Source organism: Salmo trutta, chromosome 15, assembly GCF_901001165.1.
Source record: "Salmo trutta chromosome 15, fSalTru1.1, whole genome shotgun sequence".
Taxonomy (NCBI): Eukaryota; Metazoa; Chordata; class Actinopteri; order Salmoniformes; family Salmonidae; genus Salmo; species Salmo trutta.
This window is the reverse complement of record NC_042971.1, coordinates 48,633,584-48,650,613: the sequence shown is the minus strand read 5'-3', so window position 1 is coordinate 48,650,613 and position 17,030 is coordinate 48,633,584. Positions and strand designations below refer to the sequence as shown.

At 44.6% G+C, this 17,030-nt stretch overlaps 1 protein-coding gene across 2 annotated transcripts in view; it reads left to right on the top strand.

Annotated features, from left to right (window-relative positions):
- The window catches only part of LOC115149218 (netrin receptor UNC5C), a 102,015-nt gene that overhangs the window by 38,662 nt on the left and 46,323 nt on the right, over nt 1-17,030 (top strand). For both annotated transcript variants that reach the window (XM_029691880.1, XM_029691879.1), the window contains exon 3: nt 977-1,080. In XM_029691880.1, the coding sequence (XP_029547740.1) occupies nt 977-1,080 (104 nt within the window). The remainder of the gene's footprint in view (nt 1-976; nt 1,081-17,030) is intronic.

Below are 17,030 nucleotides of genomic sequence, written 5' to 3'. Positions count from 1 at the left end.
CATGTCAAAGACGTCAGTTACCATGTCAAAGACGTCAGTTACCATGTCAAAGACGTCAGTTACCATGTCAAAGACGTCAGTTACCTTGTCAAAGACGTCAGTTACCTTGTCAAAGACGTCAGTTACCATGTCAAAGACGTCAGTTACCATGTCAAAGACGTCAGTTACCATGTCAAAGACGTCAGTTACCATGTCAAAAACGTCAGTTACCATGTCAAAGACGTCAGTTACCATGTCAAAGACGTCAGTTACCATGTCAAAGACGTCAGTGACCATGTCAAAAACTTCAGTTACCATGTCAAAAACGTCAGTTACCATGTCAAAAACGTCAGTTACCATGTCAAAAACGTCAGTTACCATGTCAAAGACATCAGTTACCATGTCAAAGACGTCAGTTACCATGTCAAAGACGTCAGTTACCATGTCAAAGACGTCATTTACCATGTCAAAGACGTCAGTTACCATGTCAAAAACGTCAGTTACCATGTCAAAGATGTCAGTTACCATGTCAAAGACGTCAGTTACCATGTCAAAAACGTCAGTTACCATGTCAAAGACGTCAGTTACCATGTCAAAGACATCAGTTACCATGTCAAAGACGTCAGTTACCATGTCAAAGACATCAGTTACCATGTCAAAGACATCATTGCCATGTCAAAGACATCAGTTACCATGTCAAAGACATCAGTTACCATGTCAAAGACATCAGTTACCATGTCAAAGACATCATTGCCATGTCAAAGACATCATTGCCATGTCAAAGACGTCAGTTACCATGTCAAAGACGTCAGTTACCATGTCAAAGACATCAGTTACCATGTCAAAGACATCAGTTACCATGTCAAAGACGTCAGTTACCATGTCAAAGACGTCAGTTACCATGTCAAAGACGTCAGTTACCATGTCAAAGACATCAGTGCCATGTCATGTGAGGGATATGTTACATAATGTTTATCTATGGTTTGTCTTTCTCCAGATCTCAGGAAGACATTTGACCAGGAGCCTCTGGGAAAGGAAGTGTCTCTAGAACAGGAAGTGCTTCTTCAGTGCCGCCCCCCAGAAGGAATCCCTGCTGCTGAGGTAAGGGTCAAAGGTTATGGCTCAAAGCTACAGTGACTCTCTGGTATTTGGTCGTCCAATGAATGAACATAAATAGTCAAGTAAAGCAGGTAACCTTAACTGGTTAACAAACACTTATCCTGAAAGTCAGCCTGAAAATGCAGAACTTTGTTGTGTCGCTGGAGCTACTGTAAGCAGCAGAGCCTAAAGCTGTAGCCCCATAATGTCAGATACACTGGGACCCCATGTCTCTACTCCTCCTTAACAGATGGCAACTCCAAGCCCTCCTCACATAACGAATAGAGCTGGCTCTGCCGACACAACATGACAAAGCAATACGATGTACAGCTCTTAAAACAACCAAATGTTTTCCAGGCTCATTGTGTCTTTTTTTACCCACCGATAAAGTTGAAGGAAATCCTTCAATTGCACTTCCTGCAGGGAAGATTAGCCAAATGAATTGTCCTGCTCTGAAGGAGAGGTTTAGTAGTAGAGCTGCAGGGACGGTTAGAGCTAGTTTCCTCATCCTCAATTACCATTGTTCCTGATGTGTTATGGCTCCCACCATCAACCACATTCCTGGAAGCTTGTTTTAATAAAAAAATGTATTAATAGTGATTGTTAGAATCTTAAGAGGGTGTATATTTTAAGTGGCCTGGTAGATTGAGATTTAAGTTGTATTGTATCTAAGTTGTATTGTAAGCATGCCCCTTTCAAACATTTTTGAAGAACAGATATAGCCCTTGGTTCACTGGAGAATAAGAGCACCTCCTCCAAGCTGCCCACTGCACTGAGGCTAGGAAACACTGTCACCACCGATAAATCCACGATAATCGAGAATTTCAATAAGCATTTCTCTACGGCTGGCCATGCTTTCCACCGGGCTACCACAACCCCGGCCAACAGCTCTGCACCCCCCATAGGAAAATGGCCCAAGCGCCCCCCCCCCCCGCTTCTCCTTCACCCAAATCCAGACAGCTGATGTTCTGATAGAGCTGCAAAATCTGGATCCCTACAAATCAGCTGGGCTAGACAATCTGGACCCTCTCTTCCTAAAATGATTGTTATTGTTGCAACCCATATTTACTAGTCTGTTCAACCTCTCTTTCGTATCGTCTGAGATTCCTAAAGATTGGAAAGCGGCCGCGGTCATCCCCCTCTTCAAAGGGGGAGACACTCTTGACCTAAACTGTTATAGACCTATATCCATCCTGCCCTGCCTTTCTAAAGTCTTCGAAAGCCAAGTCAACAAACAGATCACCAACCATTTCGAATCCCACTGTACCTTCTTCGCTATGCAATCCGGTTTCCGAGCTGGTCATGGGTGCACCTCAGCCACGCTCAAGGTCCTAAATGATATCATAACCACCATCGATAAAAGACTGTACTGTACTGTGCAGCCATCTTCATCGACCTGGCCAAGGCTTTAGGTGTCTGGCTAGACTGTAAACTCTCCTTCCAGACTCATATTAAGTATCTCCAATCCAAAATTAAATCTAGAATCGGCTTACTATTTCGCAACAAAACCTCCTTCACTCTTGCTGCCAAACATACCCTTGAAAAACTGACTATCCTACCGATCCTTGACTTCGGCGATGTCATTTACAAAATAGCCTCCAACACTCCTCAGCAAATTGGATGCAGTCTATCACAGTGCAATCCGTTTAGTCACCAAAGCCCCATATACTACCTACCACTGCGACCTGTATGCTCCCCTCGCTACATATTCGTCACCAAACACACTGGCTCCAGGTCATCTATAAGTCTTTGCTAGGTAAAGCTCCGCCTTATCTCAGCTCACTGGTCACCATAGCAACACCCACCCGTAGCACGCGCTCCAGTAGGTGTATTTCACTGGTCATCCCCAAAGCCAGCACCTCATTTTGCCGCCTTTCCTTCCAGTTCTCGGCTGCCAATGACTGGAACGAATTGCAAAAATCACTGAAGTTGGAGACTTATCTCCCTCACTAACTTTAAGCATCAGCTATCTGAGCAGCTTACCGATCGCTGCAGCTGTACACAGCCCATCTGTAAATAGCCCATCCAACCAACTACCTACCTCATCCCAAATTTGTTTTTGTTTTTTTCAGCTCTTTTGCACACCAGTATTTCTACTTGCACATCATCATCTGCACATCTATCACTCCAGTGTTAATTGCTTAATTGTAATTACTTCGCCACTATGGCCTATTTTTTGCCTTACCTCCCTACTTCATTTGCACACACTGTATATATATGTTTATATTGTGCTATTGACTGTACCTTTGTTTATCCCATGTGTAACTCTGTGTTGTTGTTGTCGCACTGCTTTGCTTTATCTTGACCAGGTTGCGGTTGTAAATGAGAACTTGTTCTCAACTGGCCTACCTGGTTAAATAAAGGTGAAATAAAATAAAAAATATATTTGCTTTAAGATGGTATTGTATCTGGCTCAGGTATGCCGACCAATCAGGATGCCTTACTGAACTAAATTAGACAATGCCAATAACTAGAAGTAGAAGTTATATCCTATGTCAAACTCTCTTTATGTCAGAATTGAACATTGTTTTTTCAGTAGCTTGTCTCAGTCATTCTATTTTAATAATACTGAGTTGTTCCACACATTCTAATGCCCAGAAAAATACTCCTCTTTCAGCTGTTGCCTCACTGGGCTTTTCATGTCCATGTTTGGGTATTTCCTGAAGGCTGGCCAGTCATCACAATGTGGGTAAGGGAGGGGCAACGTGCAGTTATCGGCAATAAGAGCAGGGCTCCTAAACTGTGTCACTGTGTATCATCCTCCATCTGCCAAGTAGCACCCCGCCCTACCCCACATCATCTCTATTCTACAACCTGACAATGTTGTGGTGAATTCTAAGGCCTGAGTCATCGATTACAGGGACATGGAGAGAAAGAGGGAGGATGAAAGGAGGAGAGGGACAGGGAGAGAAGGAGAGAGGATGAAAGGAGGAGAGGGACATGGAGAGAAAGAGGGAGGATGAAAGGAGGAGAGGGACATGGAGAGAAAGAGGGAGGATGAAAGGAGGAGAGGGACATGGAGAGAAAGAGGGAGGATGAAAGGAGGAGAGGGACAGGGAGAGAAAGAGGGAGGATGAAAGGAGGAGAGGGACAGGGAGAGAAGGAGAGAGGATGAAAGGAGGAGAGGGACAGGGAGAGAAGGAGAGAGGATGAAAGGAGGAGAGGGACATGGAGAGAAGGAGAGAGGATGAAAGGAGGAGAGGGACATGGAGAGAAAGAGGGAGGATGAAAGGAGGAGAGAGACAGGGAGAGAAGGAGAGAGGATGAAAAGAGGAGAGGGACAGTGAGATAAGGAGAGAGGATGAAAGGAGGAGAGGGACATGGAGAGAAAGAGGGAGGATGAAAGGAGGAGAGGGACAGGGAGAGAAAGAGGGAGGATGAAAGGAGGAGAGGGACAGGGAGAGAAGGAGAGAGGATGAAAGGAGGAGAGGGACAGGGAGAGAAGGAGAGAGGATGAAAAGAGGAGAGGGACAGTGAGATAAGGAGAGAGGATGAAAGGAGGAGAGGGACAGGGAGAGAAGGAGGGAGGATGAAAGGAGGAGAGGGACAGGGGGAAAAGGAGAGAGGATGAAAGGAGGAGAGGGACAGGGAGAGAAGGAGAGAGGATGAAAGGAGGAGAGGGACAGGGAGATAAGGAGAGAGGATGAAAGGAGGAGAGGAACAGGGAGAGAAAGAGGGAGGATGAAAGGAGGAGAGAGACATGGAGAGAAGGAGAGAGGATGAAAGGAGGAGAGGGACAGTGACAGAAAGAGGGAGGGAGAATGAAAGGAGGAGAGGGACAGGGAGAGAAAGAGGGATGATGAAAGGAGGAGAGGGACAGGGAGAGAAAGAGAGAGAGAGATAAATGGAAAGAGGGGGAGAGAGTTAGTGTGACAGAATTAGTGTGCTTTGGAGTGAGTTCTTCACAGGTCTGAACTCTCAAAAGGCCTGCGACTGACCCGGAAAAGCTGAGTTAAGTGAGTGGAACTGCCTTGCTTTTATCCCCGATGAGAAATACTGACCTACTAAATGGAGTAAAGTTTGGCCCAAACTCTCTGCAAAACTCTCTTTAGGCTTTTTCTATTGGTGATTCCGACACTTTGTTTCAGAGTGATGCCAATCAAGCTTCTCTCTGATTGGCTCAGTGGGATAATTAAGACTCAACAGGAGCACCATTGTGATGACACACCTGTGCTCATCAAGACCTTACTGTTACTGTAGCAACACAGCTGTGCGCTGACGGGGCAGAGAGAATCACTGTCATCACTGTCATCATCAACCAAGGATAATGAAGTCTGAATAGAATGACAGATTGTAGTTTGGAATGAAAAGGGATGGGAGGGGGTACTGTATTGAAGTGAAGCCTAGGCCGACCGCCACCGCTTGTGGGTAGAGGCAGGCATCCATTAATTACTCACACACACTTACCTCACTTGAAAAATAAAGACACCAGTCTATTATGCATATTTTCTTCTTTTCTGAAGTAAAACACAGCTGCTGAGGAAGAGAAAAACACCCCAACTGATCCTGAGAGCCTTTTTCTCTCTCTGTCTGTCAGGCATTTTCTCACACAAACGCTTCAGGAACCTGGCTAGTGATAAACAGATGGGCCCAAGTCTGTGGTTGCATATGCATCTGCAGAAATATGTAGCAGGGTCACTGCAGAGGAAATATCTGTCATATTCCAGCCACAGGGAGACAGAGAGGGAGGAAGAGGGAGAAGAGCTGTTGAGGGTTGTTGGGTTTGGATCCATTGGGTTGCCAGTTCTCTCCGTGACTCTTTTACTGGATGCCTATGACCAGGCCATGCCAGGCCTGGCAGGCCATGCCAGGCCATGCCAGGCCAGGCCAGAGTGAGTGAGGCAGGCAGGCAGGAAGGCACTGGCATGGTAGAGAGACTGTGGCCCATGTCAATGTGTCAAGTCTGCCCATGTCTTACAGCACTATGCTAAATCATTAGATAGATTCTCATGGAAAGCTGTCTTTTCCAGGAGTAGTGCTACGCAAGGATTCACATCACACATTCTAATAAAACAAAACATAATACTGCGCTCTCACACACACCCACACACACACACGCACACGCACACACACACACACACACACACACACGCACAGTTTGACTTGGTATGGACCTTGGATCCTGGGAGCAGTTTTTTTATTTTCTCTGGTACTTTATTACTGTAGGAAGGTCATTATATGTTGCTGGATTGAACATCGCCTCTGAAGACGCAATTGCTGGTGGTCAGTTTGTATCGTGAATGTAGCTGCGCAAGAGTAGAAGAGTAGCTGTGGCTTTCGCAGCAGCTAATGGGGATCCTAACAAAATACCAAATACCAAATGTATGCCAAAATCGCGAATAGTATTACTACAAAATTATGAATGTTTTATGAGGACAACAATAGCTAGGTTTCCATCCAACTGGCAACAGATTTTAATTTTCCCACCAGTGGTGTGTTTCCACCGAAGTCACACCTGCTTCCGCTCCCCCTCTCTGGCACTCGAGGGCGCCAGGCAGCCCTTCCTTACGCACACCTGTCACCATCATTATGCTCAGCTGTGCAATATTGGCTTCACCTGGACTCCATTACTTTGTTGATTGCCCTTCTATATCTGTCTGTTCCTCAGTTGGTTCCCTGTGTCAGCATTATTGTCATTGATGACTTATTTTTCCCATGTCCAGATACTGTTCCTGTTCTGTTTCATGTCAGTTTTGTATTAAATGTTCACTCCCTGTACTTGGTTCTCGTCTCCAGCGTCGATCCCTACAAAATGTGCCTACTCTGGTCTTGGCACGTTCGCTCCTACCAACAGCTTGCAGGTACAGTTTGTGTAGGCTGTGCGGGTAGGCTAGTCTACTTAATGAGATTATTACGGATAAGAGTGAGAATATTTTTATTTGTCAAACGGCAATCGAGGCTCCTCAGAGGAGGAAGGGGAGGGCCATCATCCTCATTGAATTTCATAAAAATAAAGTGAAACATTAAAAAATGTGTCCTTTTTAGATAAAACTATGCTAAATAATTGATTAAAACATACTGTTTTGCAATGAAGGTCTACAGTAGCCTTAACAGCAGGGGTAGGGTGTAGCTGGAGGACAGCTAGTTTCAGTCCTCCTCTGGGTACATTGACTTCAATACAAAACCTATGAGGCTCATGGTTCTCACCCCCTTCCATAGACTTACACAGTAATTATGAAAATTCCTGAGGACATCCTCCAACATATCAGATCTCTTGCAGTATGAACTGACATGTTGTCCACCCAATCAATTAACCTCTCTAGGGTAGGTGGCACCAAATCGTCCCACCTACGTAACAGCCAGTGGAATCCTGTGGCGCGTTATTCAAATACCTTAGAAATGCTATTACTTCAATTTCTCAAACATATGACTATTTTACAGCATTTTAAAGACAAGACTCTCGTTAATCTAACCACACTGTCCGATTTCAAAAAGGCTTTACAACGAAAGCAAAACATTAGATTATGTCAGCAGAGTACCCAGCCAGAAATAATCAGACACCCATTTTTCAAGCTAGCATATAATGTCACAAAAACCCAGAAGACAGCTAAATGCAGCACTAACCTTTGATGATCTTCATCAGATGACACACCTAGGACATTATGTTATACAATACATGCATGTTTTGTTCAATCAAGTTCATATTTATATCAAAAACCAGCTTTCGACATTAGCATGTGACGTTCAGAACTAGCATACCCCCCGTAAACTTCCGGTGAATTTACTAACAATTTACTAAATTACTCACGATAAACATTCACAAAAAGCATAACAATTATTTTAAGAATTATAGATACAGAACTCCTCTATGCACTCGATATGTCCGATTTTAAAATAGCTTTTTGATGAAAGCACATTTTGCAATATTCTAAGTAGATAGCCCGGCATCACAGGGCTAGCTATTTAGACACCCAGCAAGTTTAGCCTTCACCAAACTCCGATTTACTATTAGAAAAGTTTGATTACCTTTGGTGTTCTTCGTCAGAATGCACTCCCAGGACTTCTACTTCAATAACAAATGTTGGTTTGGTCCCAAATAATCCATTGTTATATCCAAACAGCTGCGTTTTGTTCGTGCGTTCAAGACACTATCCGAAAGGGTAAATAAGGGTTACGAGCACGGCGCATTTCGTGACAAAAAAAATCTAAATATTCCATTACCGTACTTCGAAGCATGTCAACCGCTGTTTAAAATCAATTTTTATGCCATTTTTCTCGTAAAAAAGCGATAATATTCCGACCGGCAAAGCCTGTTTACATTCAACGAGAGAGAAAGTAAAAGCATGGGATCCCCTCGTGCACGAGCCTTAGTCTAATGGCCCTCTGATCGGCCACTTTCCAAACGAGATAATGTGTTTCAGCCTGGGGCTGCCTCGATATCATTCAGCTTTTTCCCAGGTTCTGAGAGCCTATGGGAGCCGTAGGAAGTGTCACGTTACAGCAAAGATCCTCAGTCTTCAATAAAAAGAGCCAAGATGAACAAGAACTTGTCAGACAGGTCACTTCCTGTATGGAATCTTCTCAGGTTTTTGCCTGCCATATGAGTTCTGTTATACTCACAGACACCATTCAAACAGTTTTAGAAACTTTAGGGTGTTTTCTATCCAAAGCCAATAATTATATGCATATTCTAGTTACTGGGCAGGAGTAGTAACCAGATTAAATCGGGTACGTTTTTTATCAGGCCGTGTAAATACTGCCCCCTAGCCCTAACAGGTTAATCTAGTACTGAAAGGATAAGCTACAGCTAGCTAGCACTGCAGTGCATAACATGTCTTGAGTAATTGACTCAAAGAAAGAGAAAGACAATAGTTTAACCGTTTTGAACAAATACATTTATTTAAAAATGAAGGACAAGCAGTAGAGAGAGAGTGAGAGAGTTAGAGAGAAAGAGAGCTAGCTATAATACATTGTATTTTTTGTTCACTTTCACTAGCTAGTTTAGCCTACTCAAACACCTGGCTAAGAGAGGAATGCTATGTTAGCTAGCTGGATATGGCTATCCAAACTTGGAATTATTAATTAAGTCTTGTAAGCTTTTGGTTTTATAAATGTATTGCCACCGCAGCCTGCTAAATTGTAACTGCTAAACTGCTTGCTGCCTACACTGTACTGCATGCTTGTAGTAGGTTTACTTACGATGTAGGTAGGCTATGTGTAGCGGTTAGCGGTTATGATATGAAGGTTTGGCTTGGAAAAGTTTTTTCACCAGGTCACAGACAGCTGATGTGTTGTGCACTGAAGTCCACAAGTGAAGGGAAAAGGTGAGAAAGAGTAGGTCTGTCACATTGACTACTAAACATTTTCTCCCGAGCCTGTGTACCTACATTGTAAACACTAATATCATAGGCCAGGTTGTAGCAACCTCATTATGGTATGAGGACAATTTAAGTAACATGTAAGCCTAAAACTATTGATGTTACATTGTGCTGGGTATGAACAGCAGTTGTCCCATACAACACAATGCCATACAACACTCCTTCCGTGGCCTCCAACTGCTCTTGAACGCTAGTAAAACTAAATGCATGCTCTTCAACCGATCACTGCCCGCACCCGCCCGCCCGACTAGCATCACTACTCTGGATGGTTCTGACTTAGAATATGTGGACAACTACAAATACCTAGGTGTCTGGCTAGACTGTAAACTCGCCTTCCAGACTCATATCAAGCGTCTCCAATTCAAAATTAAATCTAGGATTGGCTTCCTATTTCGCAACAAAGCCTCCTTCACTCACACTGCCAAACATACCCTCGTAAAACTGACTATCCTACCGATCCTCGACTTCGGCGATGTAATTTACAAAATAGCCTCCAACACTCTACTCAGCAAACTGGATGTAGTTTATCACAGTGCCATCAGCTTTGTCACCAAAGCCCCATATATCACCCACCATTGCGACATGTATGCTCTCGTCGGCTGGCCCTCGCTACATATTCGTCGCCAGACCCACTGGCTCCAGGTCATCTATAAGTCTTTGCTAGGTAAAGCTCCGCCTTATCTCAGCTCACTGGTCACCATAGCAACACCCACCCGTAGCACGAGCTCCAGCAGGTATATTTCACTGGTCATCCCCAAAGCTAACACCCACTTTGGCCGCCTTTCCTTCCAGTTCTCTGCTGCCAATGACTGGAATAAATTACAAAAATCGCTGAAGTTGGAGACTTATATCTCCCTCACTAACTTTAAGCATCAGCTATCTGAGCAGCTTACCGGTCGCTGCAGCTGTATACAGCCCACCCAACTACCTACCTTTTCTCCATATTGTTTTTATTTATTTTTGCTCTTTTGCACACCAGTATTTCTACTTGCACATCATCATCGGCACATCTATCACTTCAGTGTTAATTGCTAAATTGTAATTACTTCGCTACTATGGCCTATTTATTGCCTTACCTCCTTACTCCATTTACACACACTGTATATATATTTTTCTATTGTGTTATTGACTGTACTTTTGTTTATCCTATGTGTAACTCTGTGTTGTTTTTTTGTCGCACTGCTTTGCTTTATCTTGGCCAGGTGCAGTTGTTCTCAACTGGCCTATCTGGTTAAATAAAGGTGAAATAAAATACATTTAAAAAATCCAATATGCTGTAATAGAAATAAGGCAGAAAAAAAAGAATGTCCTCCCTCATCTTAAACGTCACCGACCGCCACTGGCATCAATATCACCTTGCAATTTCACCAGCTTGTGAAGTTCATCAAAACTTATTTCATCTGTAACCTAATAAACTGCATGGTTTCCTGTGTCATAGTGAGAGGACCACACACCATATCATCGCTTAACTCCAAGTTTACTTCCATATGATGGTTATTACAGTGCATTTTGTTACGTTACAGCCTTATTCTAGAATGGATTAAATATATATTTCTTCTCATCAATCTACACACAATAATTCTTCCATTTAAGCAGAAATAGTTTTTTCGTTTTTATTTTAGAAAATGTATTAAACTTAAAAAATGGAAATATCTTATTTACATAGAGAAGAATGGGAGAAACTCCCCAAATGCACTGCATATCAATATGTGCGCACCACCATTTCTCACATAATTCATTTTACAGACGCAAAAAGATCACACCATGTCGAACAAGCAAATTATCTGTCGGCATTTATAAAATTGTACCGAAACGACCCGTTTCTTTTTTTTACGGTATGACTTTACTCACATCAATACTGTGGATGGAAACTTGGTTCATTTGTATTCTCCCACTGGTGCTGTTTTAAAGGGGATTATCAACATGTTATAGGTAATTTCGTCGTAATTTCAGATATGATCATCTGAGATTGTATACTTCTACAGTTGACCTTTTACAATATTTATCTGCTCCCATGTTTTTCTTATCTGTCCTTTTCCAATCATTGGATTTATGTTATATTGAGGCACATAATACTGAAAAGTTGATCAAGGTTTATACATGCAGTGTGATACATGTAGTGTAACATAAAAGAGTGGTTTATGACTGGCTGTTTTTAAAAGCACCAGTTGTTGTTTGTTTTGGTGGTTTAAAACCTGCCCTGAAATCAATGATCCATTGATGCTGACCCGTAATAGTCAAAATAAACTGCATTGATTCAATCCCAGCGGGCAAAACTGCTTGTTACGATGCCTCTGTAACAAGAAAACACTGTTTTAAACCAGAACATGACATCATTATGGCGTCCCAAGCCACACTCCATCCACACCTCCTCAGTACACAGACACAGGGTCGGTATGTGTTGAGACAGAGGAGGAATCATGCCTTCACGCCTAACAGACCCTTCACACATCTAGATCCGATGCTACACATTAATATCTGATGTAACAATAGATAGTGGCACAAACATACAGTTTGACACACAAATGAACACACACGCACGCACACACACACACACACACGCACGCACGCGTGCACACACACACACACACACACGCGCGCACGCACGCACACACACACATGAACACACACACACACACTCACACACACACACACACACACACACACACACACGAACACACACAAAGAAAACAAGCGGCAGCAGACATTTATTTTGGCTCCCTTCACCAACATTACCAATGGAGCTTTGGTCTGAGAGGACTGAAATACTGGCATTGAGCTTTCTGAAATAGCACAGCAATTGAGTCATTTAAATAATTCTTACTGTATCCTCTGAATACATTAAACGCAAACCAGGCACCTCTAAAAGTCATTGTTACATATGTTTCCATCCCCATACATATGTAACAGGGTTGATTATGTTTCCACACAAATATGTATTCAATTTAGTTGGTTGAATTTACATATCAATAAAGTGTGATGCCATTGGTTACGCTTGCAGATGGGGGGAGATCGCGAACGCCAATTCATCCCAGTTTGACATTGGCCTGCAAGCAGTGGGTCACTTTCTGAAATGCACTATTCTATTTTAATATTTACAATGTGTACAAGTTCACAATGTACATGTCCTGATGTATTTATATGTGATGTTGTGTCTGATGTTGACATGTAAGTGACGAGTCACGCGTCCACAGCCATCAGCATGCTGTTGTCCTGGACACCTAATGTGCTTCCTTGTTTTCTATGGTCAGAATAAACATCAATCAACTGTGATCGCTGGCTAGAAAGTTATTTCTTTAAAAACACAACGCAAGAGAGTTACGAAGTACCATCACATCTGTTACTCTGGTGGCGAGACCAGTCTTCTGGTCTTCGCTGGAAACCTGTTACACATATTTTGGCTCCTCATGGTTTCTGTAAAGCTCACTCATCTCCGACCACTGAGAGAGACTAGACCAGAAGTAAGGGAGGAGGGGCGGATAGATGGATAGAGACAGAGAAGAAGGAGAGAAAATACTTTCTAGCCACTCGTGAGGTCAGACCCTTCCCTTGCTTTACCTCTGTGAGGCCCTTTTATGAAATCCCAGATCACACTAGTGACAGACAGACATTCTCCTCCTTTCACACCATGAAGATGTGGCAACCAGCTCACCTGCTCTCACACCATGAAGATGTGGCAACCAGCTCACCTGCTCTCACACCATGAAGATGTGGCAACCAGCTCACCTCCTCTCACACCATGAGGATGTGGCAACCAGCTCACCTCCTCTCACACCATGAGGATGTGGCAACCAGCTCACCTGCTCTCACACCATGAAGATGTGGCAACCAGCTCACCTGCTCTCACACCATGAAGATGTGGCAACCAGCTCACCTCCTCTCACACCATAAAGATGTGGCAACCAGCTCACCTCCTCTCACACCATGAAGATGTGGCAACCAGCTCACCTGCTCTCACACCATGAAGATGTGGCAACCAGCTCACCTCCTCTCACACCATGAAGATGTGGCAACCAGCTCACCTCCTCTCACACCATAAAGATGTGGCAACCAGCTCACCTGCTCTCACACCATGAGGATGTGGCAACCAGCTCACCTCCTCTCACACCATGAAGATGTGGCAACCAGCTCACCTCCTCTCACACCATGAAGATGTGGCAACCAGCTCACCTCCTCTCACACCATGAGGATGTGGCAACCAGCTCACCTCCTCTCACACCATGAAGATGTGGCAACCAGCTCACCTCCTCTCACACCATGAAGATGTGGCAACCAGCTCACCTGCTCTCACACCATGAAGATGTTGCAACCAGCTCACCTGCTCTCACACCATGAAGATGTGGCAACCAGCTCACCTCCTCTCACACCATGAGGATGTGGCAACCAGCTCACCTGCTCTCACACCATGAAGATGTGGCAACCAGCTCACCTCCTCTCACACCATGAAGATGTGGCAACCAGCTCACCTCCTCTCACACCATGAAGATGTGGCAACCAGCTCACCTCCTCTCACACCATGAAGATGTGGCAACCAGCTCACCTCCTCTCACACCATGAAGATGTGGCAACCAGCTCACCTCCTCTCACACCATGAAGATGTGGCAACCAGCTCACCTCCTCTCACACCATGAGGATGTGGCAACCAGCTCACCTCCTCTCACACCATAAAGATGTGGCAACCAGCTCACCTCCTCTCACACCATGAAGATGTTGCAACCAGCTCACCTCCTCTCACACCATAAAGATGTGGCAACCAGCTCACCTCCTCTCACACCATGAAGATGTGGCAACCAGCTCACCTGCTCTCACACCATAAAGATGTGGCAACCAGCTCACCTGCTCTCACACCATGAGGATGTGGCAACCAGCTCACCTCCTCTCACACCATGAGGATGTGGCAACCAGCTCACCTCCTCTCACACCATGAAGATGTGGCAACCAGCTCACCTCCTCTCACACCGTGAGGATGTGGCAACCAGCTCACCTGCTCTCACACCATGAGGATGTGGCAACCAGCTCACCTCCTCTCACACCATGAAGATGTGGCAAGCAGCTCACCTCCTCTCACACCATAAAGATGTGGCAACCAGCTCACCTGCTCTCACACCATGAAGATGTGGCAACCAGCTCACCTCCTCTCACACCATAAAGATGTGGCAACCAGCTCACCTCCTCTCACACCATGAAGATGTGGCAACCAGCTCACCTCCTCTCACACCATGAGGATGTGGCAACCAGCTCACCTGCTCTCACACCATGAGGATGTGGCAACCAGCTCACCTCCTCTCACACCATAAAGATGTGGCAACCAGCTCACCTGCTCTCACACCATGAGGATGTGGCAACCAGCTCACCTCCTCTCACACCATGAAGATGTAGCAACCAGCTCACCTCCTCTCACACCATAAAGATGTGGCAACCAGCTCACCTGCTCTCACACCATGAAGATGTGGCAACCAGCTCACCTCCTCTCACACCATGAAGATGTGGCAACCAGCTCACCTGCTCTCACACCATGAGGATGTGGCAACCAGCTCACCTCCTCTCACACCATGAAGATGTGGCAACCAGCTCACCTCCTCTCACACCATAAAGATGTAGCAAGCAGCTCATGAAAGCAACTTAAATCTGCCTTCTGAAAGAATGCAGCTTTATCGTTCTTCCCCTCTCTCTCTTTTTTATTTTCTTCTTTCTTCTCTTCCTGCCCTCCGTCTGTTTTTCCACTTCAGAGCACTTGTCACAGCTCCCAGATAAATACAGAGTTCAGGGGTGCCACTGCGCCGTCGCCGCGCGGCTGAGCCTGTTGCCATGGAAGCAGACTTTTAATTCAGGCATTTCGTCGGTCTGCCCGGGGTCCTGCCGTGTTATCATGGAAGTGTGTGTTCATTAGGGGGCCCCAGGGGAGAGAGTGTGTGTCAGGAGGCCAGGCCTAATCCCCACGGCAACTAACCCAATGAGTGCCCGTCAGGTTCACCTCTTGTCAATCATCTCAGTCGTGATTTGTTCCTGGGTTATGATTCACCTCAAATAGCTCTGGCTCGCTACCTCCTTTTCTCTCTCCCATTCTCTTTATGTGTATCTCAGAGTCATAGAGTCAAAAGTTAACAAACATCCATTAGTAAATGCTCCAACAGAAATGTCAGAGCCTGTTTGTTTCACAACAGGAAGATGAAAGAGAGGTGTGTAGTACTGTTTACAGGACAATAACACCTGGGTCTCCAACAGGTCCTGGAGGGGATGATTCCAGGACCTGTAGGAGTAGGCCTGAGTTGTCTATCATGACTCTAGGTACTAGGGACCATCCAGGACCTATATAATAGGCGGTGTCAGAGGAAAGCCCATAAAATTGTCAGAGACTCCAGTCACCCAAGTCATAGACTGTTTTCTCTGCTACCACACGGCAAGCGGTACCAGAGCGCCAAGTCTAGGACCAAAAGGCTCCATAACAGCATCTACCCCCAAGCCATAAGAATGCTGAACAATTAATCATATAGCCAACAGACTATTTACATTGACCCCCCCCCTCTTTTGTACACTACTGCTACTCTCTGTTTATTATCTCTGCATAGTCACTTTGCCCCCACCTACATGTACAGATTACCTCAACTAACCTGTACCCCCGCACACTGACTCGGTACCGGTACCCCCTGTATATAGCCTCATTATTGTTATGTTATTGTGTTATTTTCTATAATTTTTTATTTTTTACTTTAGTTTATTTGGTCAATATTTTCTTAACTCTTCTTGAACTGCACTGTTGGTTAAGGGCTTGTAAGTAAGCATTTCACGGTAAGGTCTACACTTGTTGTATTCGACGAATGTGACAAATAAAGTTTGATTTGATTTGATGCAGAGCTCATCCGTTCACCTACTCTGCGTCTCACAAAAACACAGCGGTTGGAACCCAAAATCAAAAATTTGGACTCATCAGACCAAAGGACCACCGTTCTAATATCCATTGCACCTGTTTCTTGGCCCAAGCAATCCTCATCTTCTTATTTTACATTACATTTTCTGGGCTAACAATGTAAGAAATAATACATTAAAAAAACAAATTACTGCATATTTTCCTCAGGACCTGAAGCGAGGCGACCATCTCTGCCGGCGCCATCTTGCTAACTCGCCATCTTGCATGTGTGGTTCCCACCATGAAGCATGGAGGAGGAGGTATGATGGTGTGGGGGTGCTTTGCTGGTGACACTCGTGATTTATTTAGAATTCAAGGTTCGCTTCACCAGCATGGCTACCACAGCATTCTGCAGAAATATGCCATCCCATCTGGTTTGCGCTTAGTGGGACTATGTTTTTCAGCCGGACAATGACCCAACACACCTCCAGGCTGTGTAAGGGCTATTTGACCAAGAAGGCGAGAGATGGAGTGCAGCATCAGATGACCTTTCCTCCACAATCGCCCGACCTCAACCCAATTGAGATGGTTTGGGATGAGTTGGACTGCAGAGTGAAGGATAGTCCTCAGCTTATGTGGGAACTCCTTCAAGACTGTTGGAAAAGCATTCCAGGTGATGCTGGTTGAGAGAATGCTAAGAGTGTGCAATGCTGTCATCGAGGCAAAGGGTGGCTACTTTGAAGAATCTAAAATCTAAAATATATTTTGATTTGTTATTTTGATGTGTT